Below are 15,331 nucleotides of genomic sequence, written 5' to 3'. Positions count from 1 at the left end.
GTGACATCTTGTATGTGACATCTTGTATGTGACATCTTGGGGTGACATCTTGTATGTGACATATTGGGGGGGGGCATCTTGGGGGTTTTGGGGTTCTAACTTTTTCGTTGATTTGTACGTGTGCTTGCAATCAATGTGTAATCAATCAGTGTGTAACAAACTCAATCAATTAGAATCTAGTGCCTCACACAAAAGTTAAAAACACAACACGGTATGACCTTGACCCACCTTGTTTACTGCTTTGTGACCTTGGCGTCCATTACTTGTTGGTTGTGTGACTGAAATTGTGACCTTGACCTCTAATATTTGCTGAAAACTACGCCCCCCCCCCCCCCATACAACCTGAACACTTGTGCTCATAACAGACTAGGTTTCAAATATTGAAATGTGTCATAATGGAGAACTATCTGAATACACAGCCCTCCTAACCCCCTACGAGACCCCTCCCCCACCCCACCCCTCCCCATCAGGTCGCCTGGAGTTGGTATTCTTAAATGTGAACCACATTTCAAGTCCCAGTTGGTGATTTGACTGACTGAAAAAAAATTTAAAACTTGATTTCCATTTCAGCCCGTCAAGATGTGTCTAATGGGGCAGATAGGTCCCAGGAAATGGCGGCGGGCCAGATAGCGAGGGGTAGTCACGGAGGCTTTGGAATGTGATACGTTGAGACTCAAACTTTCGAATGTGATTGATTGGGGCACTCGGGGCATGGAATGTGATAGATTGGGGTGGTTGGATTATCGGAGCGGTGGATAAAATCAGCAATATGTATGCATGGGTGAGTGTGGTCGAGTGGGGGGTGGGGGGTGGGGCTGGGTGGGGCTGGGTGGGGGTAGGACTTGTGGCTTGAAATTCCCTGTAGATTAGAAATTACCAGCACATTTCTTGGTGGGGGGGGGGAGGCAATATTGGTCTGGTGGGGGAGGGGGGCAATATTGGTCTGGGGGGGGGGGGGGGTCGCTAACGGAGGAAAATGTGGCAGTATTGGAGGCCAGAGACTAACTCGCTCAAGCGGGAGACATCTCAAGAGGGCGTTAAACATTTTCCGATGAGAGAGTCTGCCCCAGCGATGTTTGCATCAAATCAATTTTCAATCAATCTTTTCATTTTTGATGTCACGTGGACCTCTAGATTTTTTAAGTTTTCGTTCATTTTTTAAATGCTGTAAAACATGCGCTGTTATATCAAGGGTGATTGATTGTGTAAGGGTCAATAGAAGGTGTGGTCAGTCTTGTTTGTTTACTTGGTCAATCACCATGACAACCTGACCAGCCCAAGTACCGGCCCTTGAATATCTGGCAAGTTTCCGGTCACAGTTTTTTTTTAAATAATGACGTCACTCGTTTCTCGGGCTCGCTAGATTGTAAAACCACAGAAAATACAATCACAGAAAATAAAGTCATATGACTTTGATTTTCCTCCGAATATTTATTTATTTATCTCCCTGTGTATTTTCCTGGCAAAAGACAGACTTTTGCCACGACATTTTTCTGAGACTTTTTTGACTGCTGGAAGTGAAAATTGGATTCAAAGTTCACCGGCAGATGTGTGTGAGTGTGAGAGTTTGACGGGAAGTAGTACCACCACGTGACTGGTGTGGAGTGTGTGTGTGGGTGGGGAGATCTTGAAATAACCGAGCTGATTCCATCCACCCCTCCCCCTCCCCCGCTCCCAGTCCTACTCCATGCAGGTGTACTTCAGACAGCGCTGGAAGGATGAGAGGCTGTCCTTCTACCTGCCCAACATCACCCGCTTCACCCTCAGCAACAAGTTCATCAACAACATCTGGAAACCCAACAGCTACTTCATCAACGGCAGGAACAGCAAGATGCACAACATCACCGTCCCCAACACTTTCATCCGGCTCAGTCACGACGGCAGCATCTACATGTCCGTACGGTGAGTGGGTGGGGCTACGTGGGGGTGGGCGGAAACACATTGTGGTGGGCGTGGCTACAGACTGGTGGATGGAGCAACGGGTTGATGAGTGAAGGTACGTTGGTGGAAATACACCTTGGTAGGCGTGGCTACAGATTGGTGAGTGAGAGTGCACGTTTGTGGGGTGTGGATACAGTTTTGTAGTGTTGATGAATTTGCTGTTATGATGAATTGATGTGTGTTATGATATTGATGTTGTGATGTGTGTTATGATATTGATGATGTGATGTGTGTTATGATATTGATGATGTGGTGTGTTATGTTGCTGATGTCGTGATGTGTCTTGCAGGCTAACGATCAACGCCAGATGTCCTATGATGTTGTCCAGATACCCAATGGACAGAGTTGTCTGTCCGCTTTATATCGGCAGCTGTGAGTATTGTCCCTTGTCATACTCCCCGTAAATATCACCCCAATCGTTTCCCCTTGAAGCTAGTCTACCGGCCATTTGTAGCATCAGTACAGGATCATCACGTGACCTAGCACGACCTAGCATGTTCAGTAGAATTACTTCTAGAACCTGCTAGAAGACTTGACCTTTCTGTTTCAGTCGGCTACACGACAGACGAGGTGGTCTACAGGTGGGAGAACCAGGTGGACATTGACCCCGGGGTCACGCTGTCCCAGTTTGAGCTGGGCCGTATCGAACAACACACGACGTCAAAGATGGGCAACTTTGGTAAGATGACGTCATGGGAAACTTTGGTAAGATGACGTCATGGGAAACTTTGGTAAGATGACGTCATGGGAAACTTTGGTAAGATGACATCATGGGAAACTTTGGTAAGATGACGTCATGGGCAACTTTGGTAAGATGACGTCATAGGCAACTTTGGTAAGATGACGTCATAGGCAACTTTGGTTGACTGACCGCTGTAAGTTCTAGAACTAGACCGTTGACTGACCGCTTATGTTCTAGAGCTAGAATTTTGACTGACCGTTGTATGTTCAAGAACTAGACCGTTGACTGACCGTTGTATGTTCTAGAACTATACCGCTGTATGTTCTAGAACTAGACCGTTGTATGTTGTAGAACTAGACCTTTGACAGACTGCTGTATGTTCTAGAACTAGACCGTTGTATGTTGTAGAACTAAACCTTTGACAGACCGCTTATGTTCTAGAACAAGACCGTTGTATGTTCTAGAACAAGACCGTTGTATGTTCCAGGCGAGTTGTCCATCCTGCAAGTCTACATCCACATGAGCCGAGCTGTGGGCTTCTACGTCATCCAGACTTACGTCCCCTGTTACCTCATCGTTTGTCTCTCCTGGGTCTCGTTCTGGATCAACCGTGACGCCGCCCCGGCGCGTGTTCTCCTAGGTGGGTGTGGCTTCATTAGTTTGGGGTGTGGCTCTATCGGGGTAGGCGTGTCTACAAGATGAATGGGCGTGGCTGGATGAGGGATGAGTACGGCTACAGAAGGGATGGATGTGGCTACTGACGGGATGGGCACCATGTTGATTTTGTGAGTGACGGGAGCAGTGTTTCTTTCAGGCATCTCCCCTGACGACTAAGATTTCTTCTGGCAGGTGTGACGACCATTCTGACCACCGCCGCCATCAGCATGACGGTGAGGGAGGGTCTGCCCAGGGTGCCCTACCCCACAGCCCTGGACGTGTTCCTCAACATGTGCATTCTGTACCAGATGGCCGCCTTCATCGAATACGCCGCTGTCAACTACTTCACCAAACTCATGCCCAAGGAGGGCGGGCTGGATAGTGATGACGATGATGCTGATGATGTGGTACGTTTTGATGATGTCAGTTGTGTGGTGATACAGGTGGTATGGTGTTACAGGTGGTGTGGTGATACAGGTGGTATGGTGGTACAGGTGGTGTGGTGATACAGTTAGGTAGTGATACATGTAGGTTTTGGTACAGGTGGTGTACCACCATACCACATGCATACGTACAGCAACATGTTTAGCTGATACAGCGCCACAAGACATGTGTATGTACAGCATCATGTTTTGGTGATACAGCGCCACAAGACATGTATACATATAGCATCATGTTTCACCTGCAGATGTTTGCCAACAAAAAAGCGACGATGGCCAAAGACGAGACAGCCTTGCCTGAGGGTGAAGCCCTGATAACCATCAACAATGGAAAAACTAGCAAGACAAATAAACTGGTTGCAGCTAGTAAAAGTAAGTTGCTGTAAACTGTTTTTCTTTCATACTTTTTTCTCCGGAAGGGGAGGTGGCGTGCGGACACTGATAAGTATATATTTATAGATAAAAGTATATATTTCTATATGAATTCTATTTCGTTCGGGGGGGGGGGGGGGAAAGTAGTAGAATTCTTCAATGTCGTCTGCCCCCCCCCCCCCCCACCCGAAGAAGTGCCTGGAACAAACTGTTACCTGTTTTAGAAATTCCGTACATATATGTATTGTTTTTTTTATTTTTATTAAAAACAGATTTTTTTATTCAAGGGACATCACTCTAGAAAATATTCTAATATTGACATTTTTATTTGTTACTTCCCTTTGACCGTAATTCAACAAAATACTACTTTTAATGAATCGAGAAATACAATAAAAGGCTTATTTATTATTAAAATTTTTTTTAAATTATTCGTACTCAGAGTTTCTTCCCCCCCCCCCCCCCCCCGCCGAAATTTTTTGACCGCCCCCCCCCCCCCGAACGAAATGAAATTTATATAATTTATATAGAAAATAAATACTTTTAACAGTGTCCGCCTTCCCCCCCCCCCCCCCGGAGAAAAAAGTCTGGAAGAAACACTGTTCGTACTGTGGAATAACAATTTAAATTGAATGTGTCCGCTCTGGTATTTGTGATCCTAGTAAGTCTCCTGCGGTGAGACTAAAAACAACCACCTGAACCATTTCTGTTGTTTTCCCAGGATGCCACTCGTGTTTGCTAACTTTCTGGATCTGCATCATCGGGAGCTCCACCTACCGGCAGAAGCGGACCGAGTCAGCTGACCCTGAGACTGGCAACAGTGTCAGTGACATTGACATGGTCTCCAGGTACCTGTTCCCCTTGACCTTTGGCATCATTAACCTCTGCTACTGGCTCATGTATTTTTACCTGGAAGTCAGTTGACTAGATGGACAGGTGTGCATCAACATCACCTGCTTTTTATGAGGTCACATCTTCAGCTCTTGTAAGGCTGGTGGAGTCCAGAGACAATTTTTTGTGTCCACTGTGTAGGCTACAGCAGATTGTTGTGATGTTTGGTCAGTAACAGTGTCCACTGTGTAGGCTACAGCAGATTGTTGTGATGCTTGGTCAGTAACAATGTCCTCGTACATTTGGTCTAAAATGTGATCTGTGGGTACACTGTACATATAATGTCCACATTTCTAGTGCACAAACTGTACCTCTGGTCAGACTGAGGTCAACTGCTGTAGTTGACATCACACTCTTTAATGTATCCCCACCCCTCCCTTCATGTCACCTATGTCAACTCATCCCCCCCCCTTACTTGTGTGCCCCTCCCCTAACTTGTGAGCCCCCCCCCCCTCTCCCCCATTGTTTTGTTCAGTTTATCAACTTACAGCTGATGTGTGACAAAATAAAAAATTCGGAATGTTGAAATGAAATGTTTTTTCCATTTTTTTTAAAACAGAAATTTAAAATTTTGGAGTTGTGTTCAGCAATTTATTTACATAAATATAAATAATTACATAAATATAAATATTCAGTAAAATAGATTTAACAAAAACGCTCACCATGAGAAATGGTTTATACAAAGATAAAAAAATTAGTATTAATTTTTTTTGTAAGAAAACTCCATGTTCAGTAAAATATGTATACAATCATCACCTACATATAACAGCAACTCACCAACAAGAATTTATTTAATTGTCAGCAGAGTTTTTAAAAATTATGTTGAATGCTAGAAAACAATCACAGACTAGTTTGCTGTAAGTAAACATTACTGGATACTGGTCAAGGTAAACATTACACACTTGCACTGACCAAGGCTATCTGAGCAGAACGTAAGTCCAGTTACACACTTGCACTGACCAAGGCTATCTGAGAAGAGCGGAAGTCCAGTACAGCAGTAGAGTGGAAGAAAACATTGGTTGCTATGACAACCACTTCACAAATCCCAAACAAACTGTACACTGTTGAAATAAATAAAAAAATTTATTAGATGTTACAACAGATTTTTTTTTTTTTAAACTTTAATTTTTATTAAAAATTAATCATTTTTCTCAAACTTTACATCCAACTTTAAAAAAATAAAATAAAAAAACTGAATAGATAAACGTGTTAACAAGTAGAAGCTTTAACTTACCTTCAAATTGTAAAACAAAAAAAGAATATGACAAATAAGAATATAAGGAGTTAACACTATCTAAAACTTTACTTACCCCCATCTTCACAATGTGTGTTATGTCTATCATAGAACCAAAAAACTTTACTTACCCCCATCTTCACAATGTGTGTTATGTCTATCATAGAACCAAAAAACTTTACTTACCCCCATCTTCACAATGTGTGTTATGTCTATCATAGAACCACAGGGCCATGCAGAAAGCAAGTAAGTTGACCACCAGAATGGCAAGTTTAAGTTTTAACGACAATGGAAACTGAAAATAAATTGAAAGCACCTCTGAAAATACAAAACTACACCTGTCACTGTCACTGAACATTGGTCCAACTTTCAATACAACTTTCAAAATAAAATACTTCAACCTGACAACTGAGAAAAAGGGTCTTACATCTTTCAGTTTGTCTCCCCTAGAACCCAGATAGTATAGGAAGCACAGTGTGATCATGTGGATAGTAGCACTCAACATGAATGAGATAAAGCAATATTTGTGCATCTCTGTAGAAGAAAAAAAAAACAAATTTAAAAAATGATCAGACTCAAATTAGACCCATAAAAAAATGTCTCAATTTAAAGTCAATAGACATTTGACAATATGCTGGTCCATTACAATCAAAATAAAACTTGTCCGTCCAATAGTTTACCAAAATTTTCAGTTGATGAAATGAAGCTGAGACCAGCAAGGCTGAAAATCTCTACCATGTGTGAGGTACAGGCTAGAGCGGAGAGTCGCCTCTTGTTTCTCCCATGAACAATGAGCTGGTGTGTGGTGTAGTAGCCGTAAGCTATGAGAAACCTGGGGGTAAGGTGTACGGCAATGGCAAACCTCCAGATGTATCTCTGGGGGGTCAGGAGGCCCGTCGCAACACTCACAGACGGAAAATAATTCTTCACCTGTCAAAAATTATTTAGACTTTAACAAGAATTGTTTCAATACATTTTGAGCAATAGGTATAGGAAGGCAGATCAACCAAATTTTTATAATGATTTTATCTTTAAATTTGAAAAACGTTAAAATATAAAGCTTTATTTTTCCATTCACATTATTTATACTACTAGTTCATAAAAACAAATTTTTTTTTAAATGAAAAAAAAAGGATAAAAACATTATAAAAACAAGCTTTTCAATGCCCAAATTAGAAAATGAATTACATTTTTTAGTTATAAAATAAGTTTATATTTATATTGGTAAAAATTAAAATGGTTTCACAATGTAGGTAGGCCTATATTGAAAAGATTTTGAGAGTAACCAACAGTTATTTTTACAAAAATCCAACTATATATGTGCATGTTACAGTTTAAATTTATAATATGTGGAAACCACTGTCAAGAGTAAAGTTACCCATTTGAACCTGGCCTTCATGGGGAAGATGAAATAGAGTTTACCTGTTTCTGTGACCTCAGCATATGACGGATAGCATGGTGAACACTATACCCAGCCACCATTTACTTTCCCTAATGTGAGTCAGGTACCCTTCAAAGCTGGGTGTACTCAGGGACGTCCTATGGACTTGTGCCCAGGATCTGAACTTAATACTTTTGGAAACTACTATGTATGTCTACAATTCAATAATACAATATAGATGAGAGGGAGGAAGGTTTTTTGATGGAATTTCTAGACTAGTTGTTTCTGTGTTATACTCACATTCTCCTTGCCATGGCATATTGTTGATGTAGTTTCATAAAAATCAAAAGTCAGACTCCAAACAATACAGAAAAATAGAGCAGCCAAAGGCAAAACGCAACATATAGATATTACCAAAGGAAAGCTAATTTCAAAGTAAAATGATTTATTACTATTACTACTATTCGGTCGTAGTTGGTTATTATAATAGTAATGGTTATTAATATTTATTTCGCTCATTCTAGAGCTATACTATAGTCATTTATTATAATTAACAAATTTAAACGAAGATCAACAACAACAAAAATATGCGTTTTGCACTAATATTTTGTTTTTGTGATTTACTATGACCAATGAGCAGCTACTGATTTAATGTTAAGCCTGTAATTCTATAGATCTAGTAGTTAACTTTAAAAATCGGCTGGTTGAAAATTTAGGCAAAAATCGAGGAGTAGTAGCGCGTGGTGAATAAAAACATTGATGAATTATTCACTATTAGATCTAGATCGATATAGCATTCAATGTCCTAAATAAATTGATTGATCTACTAATGTTGTATATTAATGTATATCTATTAAGCAGTTGTCTCCATTAAAAAAAAAAAAAAGGTCACACTAATTACCGAATTTTAAAAAGTTGTATTACTCAAAAATGTAATTCATTAAGAAAATGCAAGTTCCTGTATTCTTTTTCAAGATCTACAATCTAATTTAATACAGTAATAGGCTTATAATGGCTTATACTTATATTAATGGAGTATAACTGTTTGTAGACTTTATTTATAATATTTAAAACCAATAGGGGCCTAACTACTTACTAGGCTCCAATAATCATATTTTATTATAATTAGGCCTATTAATTATAAATATAATATAGGACCTATAGATATTAGATAGACATTGGCCATATATTATATAATTGATATAATATATATATAGTATACTATTATATACTAATATAGTAGTAATAGTATAATATAGTAGTATAGGCCTAGCTCTAGATTAATCTAAATGAATGATTCTAGATTCTAGCCTAGTAGTTTGCTATTTTTATATTAATATATTTAATAGTGTTGATAAAATAAAGAATATTACATAGGTCTATTTTCAATTATTTTATTATTTCTTTTTTATTTTACATTAAATTTCATTAAAAACATGTAAGAAGGCAGGTGTTGTCAAATGTCTTCACTATTCTTCACCCAATGATGAAATTGGAAATAATGGTTTTCCTTCCAATAAACCAGACTTTCAGTTGTTTGACAATTGTATGTGTGTGTGGCTGTATACACACATATAGATAAAAGCCTATATATTACAACCAAAACTTGAAGTCGGCCAATTCTCCAATATCAGCTCACTTAAGACAAACTACAACATTCAAAACTTTTCTTGACTTCGGGCATTGGCTAGCCAGTTTGTAACCGGCCAAAGAACAATACAATTATTATTATGAGCACATTTTGGTGTTTGTATACCTTAATACCTTAAGGCCCGTAAATGAAAGAAAAAGAAAACATCGCAAAACATGCTTTGGAATGGAATCCCCAGGGAAAAAGGAGGGTGGGCCGGCCAAGGAAGACATGGAGAAGAACGGTTGAAGAAGAGGCGAAAACAGCTGGGCTCACATGGGCACAGATAAAGGGGGCAGCCCAAAACTGAGTCCGGTGGAGATGTTTGGTTGCAGCCCTTTGCGCCCCAGGGGCAACAAAGGAATGATGATGATGATGATACCTTAATGATAATTAATTAGGGATATATGGATGATTAATTAAAGTAAATTATAAAACCAGTCAAATAATTATATTGTAGTAAATAGGCTTGAATAGCTGGTTCCAAATGGTTGTTGCAAGAAAGCATATTTTTCAACCAAAATTGAACATTTTATACCATTTGTGAAGTAAGTACAAAATGACTTGCGGTTTTATTAAGGCTAGAAATGTTCAAACAAAAAAAATATACTAGTAATATAATAGTCATTTAGTTAACACTTTTATTTTTAATTTGGATTAGTAGAGTCAGGGTGTTGTGGTGATTGGGGATGTTATATTCTTAATATAAATAAACTACTAGGGTATCCCCCATTGACAGCTCTTGTGTATGTTATCATGTAAAACAATTTTTGTAACTATCATAGTTTTACTTTCCCTGGTTTACTTCAAGGAGAGGTTGAGGGCGTTTTTTTTTTAAATGTTTAACACAAAAATATGCAAATGAGTGTAATCATTGGTTCCCAAACACCTTTTATTTTTACAAATGTAACTATAATTTTATCCCTTGCCATATTTTTAAAAAGATTTTAAAAAAAAAATTGGTATGATTACATAGACTTTTCAAGCCTATAATCAATCTCTATGATCACATTTATGACATTTTGAATTACACAGTAGTCTATATTTGCAGTGATTTGTTGAGCTATTGGTTGTGCCATGTGTGTTGCCATAGCTGACTGTCAATGATTGTGCAGGTGTGACAGGATTTCTGTGGGGCTGGCAGGTCTATACAAAAGCTATACAATGTTTATGGGATGGGGGTGAGCTAAATGTTATATTTTTTATAAAACCCTGCCAGTATAATTAAAACACATTACATCAAAACCTACTTTGGATAGTTTGTGAAGTGGCTGGCTTATGTTAGAAATACACATTGGCCAAATGCCTCAGCTATATTGCAACAGGCCTGACAGTTCACAAAGCAGGGGCAGGTTAGCTTTGGCTGTAACATATATATGGGAAGGGGGGGGGAGGGGGCAAGACTGTGTTCTGTGCGTTTTTTAAGAAGTTTACTTTTAACATAGAGCTTAAGTTATGAAGAAAAACAAATTAATTTTTTAGAAATTAAAAATCTATGTTGGACAATTCCTTTAACTAAAGCAGTGTAGCTTCCATCTGTTCTGTCTTTGTGTATAGGCCTACTGATCTCCCCTTGACCTTCTCATTAGATACTTACTAAAGTCTCAGCAAATAGCTGAGTATGTGATTTAGTGGCTTCCCTTGAATGGCTCATTGCACCAACATATTACAAGAAACAGTTTCGACGGCCAATAGGATTTTAGATTGTAGTAATTTCTCTCCCGTGTATCCATCTCAAAATTATCTTGTGTTCCCCATATATCTGGAATCAGTGACCCAGTTAAACTCTGTAGTAGAGGCTGGACTTAAAAGTAAATCCAGTTCAACTTTCTTTTTTTGACAAATTAACCATTAAATTTTGAAATCTGATGAAAAATTTTGATGTTTTAAAAAAATTATCTAATTCAATCCACGGAACAATATCTTGTTAGCCAAATGCTTTAAAATAAATCTACTTATGTAAATCATCTGTCTGTTTAATTTTTAGGTGAACAGCTTTATGTTACTTTCAATAAATATCTATACATATAATTAACTTCGTGGACACAACGACTATCTAACCCTCCTCCAGGCATGCGAAACAGACCCGCTATCACCCCCACCCCTACTAGTCAGGTGAGCTGTGGTTTATGCTCAATGTTCACTCATAGAGCTGGGTCAAATTAGTGATAATTTAGTTTTTGAAACTAAGGGGAAGTAACAAGTTCTGCTTGATCTTATCTTTGTCGTCTGTAAACTGTCATCACGGACAGGTCACCACATTAAAACAAACTATAAGACAGTTACTATAATGATCAACTAATGAATAGTCACACTGTAAAGTCAAGTACACAACACAGTTTTGTTTAAAGATTTATTGTTCATTGATTGTATTTTTAAAAAAAGGATCAAGACAATCTTATTTGGCATAAAAAAATTATTACAATATCAGTTCTGGCCATCTTTTGTTGCCAAGGCAACCTTAAACAAAAGAATCAACATTAAAAATGAAGTTCATCTTTATAATATTTACATCAGGAAAGAAAATTCTTATCTAAATGATCATCTAGATCAAATAAATCATTATAAAATAGGTAATTTTAGTTAAAACTAAATGAAAACTTGGCATAGACAGTGCACAAGTTAAATAAACAATGTACCAGAAGTCCACTTGCAACTTGTATACCAATAACAGCCTAAAGTTTGTTCAAGTTGAGAGACTTGGATGATGGTTAATGGAAATAACTCCACTTGGTGCAGGTGGACTATACATGTGAAACTGATTTGTTCGTGGTTTGTAAAAATATATATAAACACTAGAAAAATAAAGAGCATCTAAGTACATTAGCCAGAATAGGGTCTACTGATGGGACAGGCAGGGTGTGGTCAAGGTATTTTAAGGCCACACAAAATGATTATGATGACCATTGATATTATGTCTCTAACAGCTTCACTTAAAACTAAACATGATTTTACTAAATGCACTTAACTAACTTTATTTACTGACAAATATTTGTAAATAATGACTCAAAATTTGATTATGTAATTGCAGAAGTAAAATCTACATGTGGTTTGGGTGTTTAGAAAAAACTTTCTACTAGTTGATGTGAAGCAACAGTTTCATGTAGGTATTGTGGAGGTGGTTGTCTTAGTACTGTGTGGATGGTGTCATACCCTAGCTTCAGCATTACACCATCTCCAACAAGCTTTTATTATACTAAGTCATTCAATTAGTAACTGAATACAGTGATCAACTCTATTTTTTTACCAGTCCAATGTGTAGGGAAAAGGAACATTTTTTAGTATAACTTTTTAGTTTTTCGTACAAATAGTACTAATGTACATTGTTTTAAAAATTTATAAAATGAAGTATAAATAAAGTTTTTTCTTAAAACAATACAAAACCCCAATGCATGCAACATTGAAATGGTATGTAAAACAAAGAAAGCGATTTATGTTGCCTTAACAAAAGGAATGTGTAGAACAGATTACAAAACTTGAAGAAAATTGCATAAAATATCATCTGTCAGATGTCATTATAATGTACACATTATACAGCCATACATTTGCTACATACACACACACTTAGCCAAAAGCTGCACCATACACACTCTCTTGAAGCCTTTACAAAAGGCAAAAATTAATATTAACACAAGAACAACAATTACAGCGCAGCTTTCTAAATAGTAAAACTTGTTCAAACAATGGGCAAACAATGTTGCAGTGACATTTGACATACAAGAAAAAATCTGTTGTCACAAATTGTTTCAACCAGTTTTCATGAAGTCATTGAAACAGTTATTACCCAGGGGACATATTTTGACACAAAAAAACAACATGAAAGAGAAAATATCCATCAGATAAGTATCTATAACTTTTACAAAAAAACTAACTTCTAAATGGCGTTGTCAATGTATAATAAGATTCTATTTCATTGGTTAGACAAGTCATGTGACAATCTAATGTTTCCTTAGGCAAGTCTAGACAGCTATTTTAATAATTGTGTAGTAATGGACCAATGCTAGACAGATAATGGAGATGAATGTTTATTAAAAATTCTGATGGTAAGGGAAGCAACACACACCAAAAGTCAAGGGGTGGTAAACAGCTGTGTTGAGGGAGGTATTGAGGTGATTGATCACATAAAGTTGAGAAAGTAAAACACAAATGTATTAGTCCAAAGAAATCTCATTCCAGTAAGAAATCTAATGAAAACAACCATGTACATTGAAATATGATTGACAAATGGAAGCTTTTGATTATGCTTTTAACTTACAACTCTCCTTAATTAACAATTTACTCTAAAACAATGGAATTTATCTTTACAATAAAAAAGTTGTATGTAACAAATAGACAAATTACTCCTGCATATCACAAACACTTTGATTAGACCCTCAGGCTAAACGTACTCCTCATAGTCATGATCCCCCGCCCCTTCAATCCTCTGTCCTGTATCTGGCAGCTGAGCAATGTCCCTGAACACCCCCACCAACTTATCAAACTTGGGGCCCCAGTTGAGCAGCGCATCAAAGTCATACTGGTTGGTAAATGGCAGAATCTCAGGGGTCCTTGATACACCATCTACGCCAGATTTTTGGTGGAGGGGCGTCAGGTCGTCTGTTTCATTCTCAACTTCTGTCAATTTAGAAAATATCATTTGACCTGGGTCAAGGTCAAGTCTAGTCCTGGGATTATCATTCTCATATTCAAACTCTGAACACGTGAATGAGTCGTTGGCTCCGCTGTCAGAGGAGCTCGAGTCTGGCGGCTCAAGCAGCAGGCTGTTGTCTTGCTCATGAGCCGGCTTGTGATATTTGATGTTGGCTCTGGGCCGACCGTCCACAGACGATGACACAACGTCCATCATACTGACCGGGTCAACCAGCATATCTGGGCGAGCGTTCAATCTATTTACATCTTCTACAGTTAATCCTTTAGGAACTGGTCGATTTCTGAATTTATTATTGATAGGTTTGTGTGTGAATGGTGCGATGACGCCGCTGGGAGGCCCTGTAGCAGACGAGCTAGAACTGTGGCTGTGGTGACTGCCCAGCGAGCTACTGCGACTGGGGTTCAGGGTGTAGTTATGTGGGCTGCGGACATTGAGCTGAGTCAGCGTGCGGTTACCTTCTGAATGGTTGAGAGCAGCCAGAGCAGAGCTGGGCCGGCCATTGGGGACCATTGGCTGGGTGCCCGTGGCGGGAACGGACAGCGCCGAGCCTGTTAAAGAAATGGGGCTCTGGCGGATACCAGGGGCAATAACCAGGCTGTTGTCTCTGTACTTATTTAACAAGCCACTGTTCAACGCATGAGGCTGCTGGTGATGGTGGTGGTGGTGATGATGGTGGTGGTGTGTACCATTGCGGAAGTCCCTGTAGTGACGTATCATTTCCGAGGGTGCTATATCAGAGGGGGCAATACTGCTGGCGTTCTCAAAATCATAATGCTCAGGTGCGTCCTCGTCAGGCAGCATGAGGCCAGTCTCCATGATGACAGTGCCATCAGAGAGCTGGAAGGGCTGGGGAGAGAAGTTTGAGCCAATCAAATCAGGCCTGGCAGTCAGAGCCTTCTGGCCCGCCAGGTTCTCAGCTATGTGGTTCCTGATGATCATTTCCTCCTCACTGGGGTTCAGGGAGTAGCGGGAGCTGGAGCCATTCATACCCCCCGTCCCGATGATGTTGTCAATGCTGATGTTGGGCTTCCCATTGGAGCCGTCACTCATGCTACCATTTTCTTTTTTGTTGCGGACACATCTGTGGAACAGGTCCCGTCTCACACGGAACAGGACAAAAACAACAATGATGGCGATGAGCAGGACGGCGAAGAAGACGATGACCACAATGATGCCGGTCTCAAGTCCAGCGGACTGGGCCATGAGCAGGCACTGGTAGAGCTCCCCGTCTGGCACGCACTTGTTGCTGCCACCACATGGGTTGTTGGCACACAGCGCGCTGCAGCTCCCCTCTACTCCACCTGCTGAGCTGATGTTGTATTTGTCACTGGTGCCATTCAAGGGCTGCAACTCTCCATTGATCAGAAACTGAGACAAACAGCCAGAGAAACCTGGTGAAACAAGAACACAAAATGATGAGACAAACAGCCAGAGAATCCTGGTGAAACAAGAACA

At 39.4% G+C, this 15,331-nt stretch overlaps 3 protein-coding genes across 3 annotated transcripts in view; 1 reads left to right on the top strand and 2 right to left on the bottom strand.

Annotated features, from left to right (window-relative positions):
* LOC131937461 (gamma-aminobutyric acid receptor subunit alpha-1) overlaps positions 1 to 5,382 on the top strand; it is a 34,523-nt gene extending 29,141 nt beyond the window's left edge. Inside the window, exons 5-11 of the mRNA XM_059294920.1 lie at positions 1,679 to 1,902; positions 2,231 to 2,313; positions 2,492 to 2,620; positions 3,111 to 3,263; positions 3,473 to 3,687; positions 3,969 to 4,092; positions 4,811 to 5,382. Coding sequence (XP_059150903.1) covers positions 1,679 to 1,902; positions 2,231 to 2,313; positions 2,492 to 2,620; positions 3,111 to 3,263; positions 3,473 to 3,687; positions 3,969 to 4,092; positions 4,811 to 5,013 — 1,131 coding nt within the window. The 3' untranslated portion in view covers positions 5,014 to 5,382. The remainder of the gene's footprint in view (positions 1 to 1,678; positions 1,903 to 2,230; positions 2,314 to 2,491; positions 2,621 to 3,110; positions 3,264 to 3,472; positions 3,688 to 3,968; positions 4,093 to 4,810) is intronic.
* A 225-nt stretch (positions 5,383 to 5,607) lies between these two features.
* LOC131937567 (post-GPI attachment to proteins factor 2) lies at positions 5,608 to 8,418 on the bottom strand. The gene is made up of 5 exons (XM_059295103.1): positions 7,896 to 8,418; positions 6,895 to 7,144; positions 6,642 to 6,748; positions 6,401 to 6,509; positions 5,608 to 6,041 (listed from the first exon to the last, which is right to left on the bottom strand). Exons 1-5 carry the CDS (start codon positions 8,112 to 8,114, stop codon positions 5,923 to 5,925), a joined length of 804 nt encoding a protein of 267 aa, XP_059151086.1. The 5' UTR covers positions 8,115 to 8,418; the 3' UTR covers positions 5,608 to 5,922.
* A 3,146-nt stretch (positions 8,419 to 11,564) lies between these two features.
* The window catches only part of LOC131938717 (cadherin-related tumor suppressor), a 91,936-nt gene continuing 88,169 nt past the window's right edge, over positions 11,565 to 15,331 (bottom strand). The window contains exon 21 of the mRNA XM_059296852.1: positions 11,565 to 15,267. Coding sequence (XP_059152835.1) covers positions 13,604 to 15,267 — 1,664 coding nt within the window. The 3' untranslated portion in view covers positions 11,565 to 13,603. The remainder of the gene's footprint in view (positions 15,268 to 15,331) is intronic.

This window comes from Physella acuta, unplaced genomic scaffold (genome assembly GCF_028476545.2).
Source record: "Physella acuta isolate Inbredline_101_S28 unplaced genomic scaffold, ASM2847654v3 ptg000017l, whole genome shotgun sequence".
NCBI lineage: Eukaryota > Metazoa > Mollusca > Gastropoda > Physidae > Physella > Physella acuta.
This window is presented reverse-complemented; position numbering and strand designations above follow the sequence as displayed.

Coding starts and splice junctions, on each gene's coding strand:
- LOC131937567 (XM_059295103.1), bottom strand. CDS start 8,114: ATGAGCGAAATAAATATTAATAACCATTACTATTATAATAACCAACTA. Junction 6,749..6,894: donor TTCATCAACTGAAAATTTTG/GTAAACTATTGG, acceptor TTTCTTCTACAG/AGATGCACAAATATTGCTTT. Junction 6,042..6,400: donor CACACATTGTGAAGATGGGG/GTAAGTAAAGTT, acceptor TTATTTCAACAG/TGTACAGTTTGTTTGGGATT.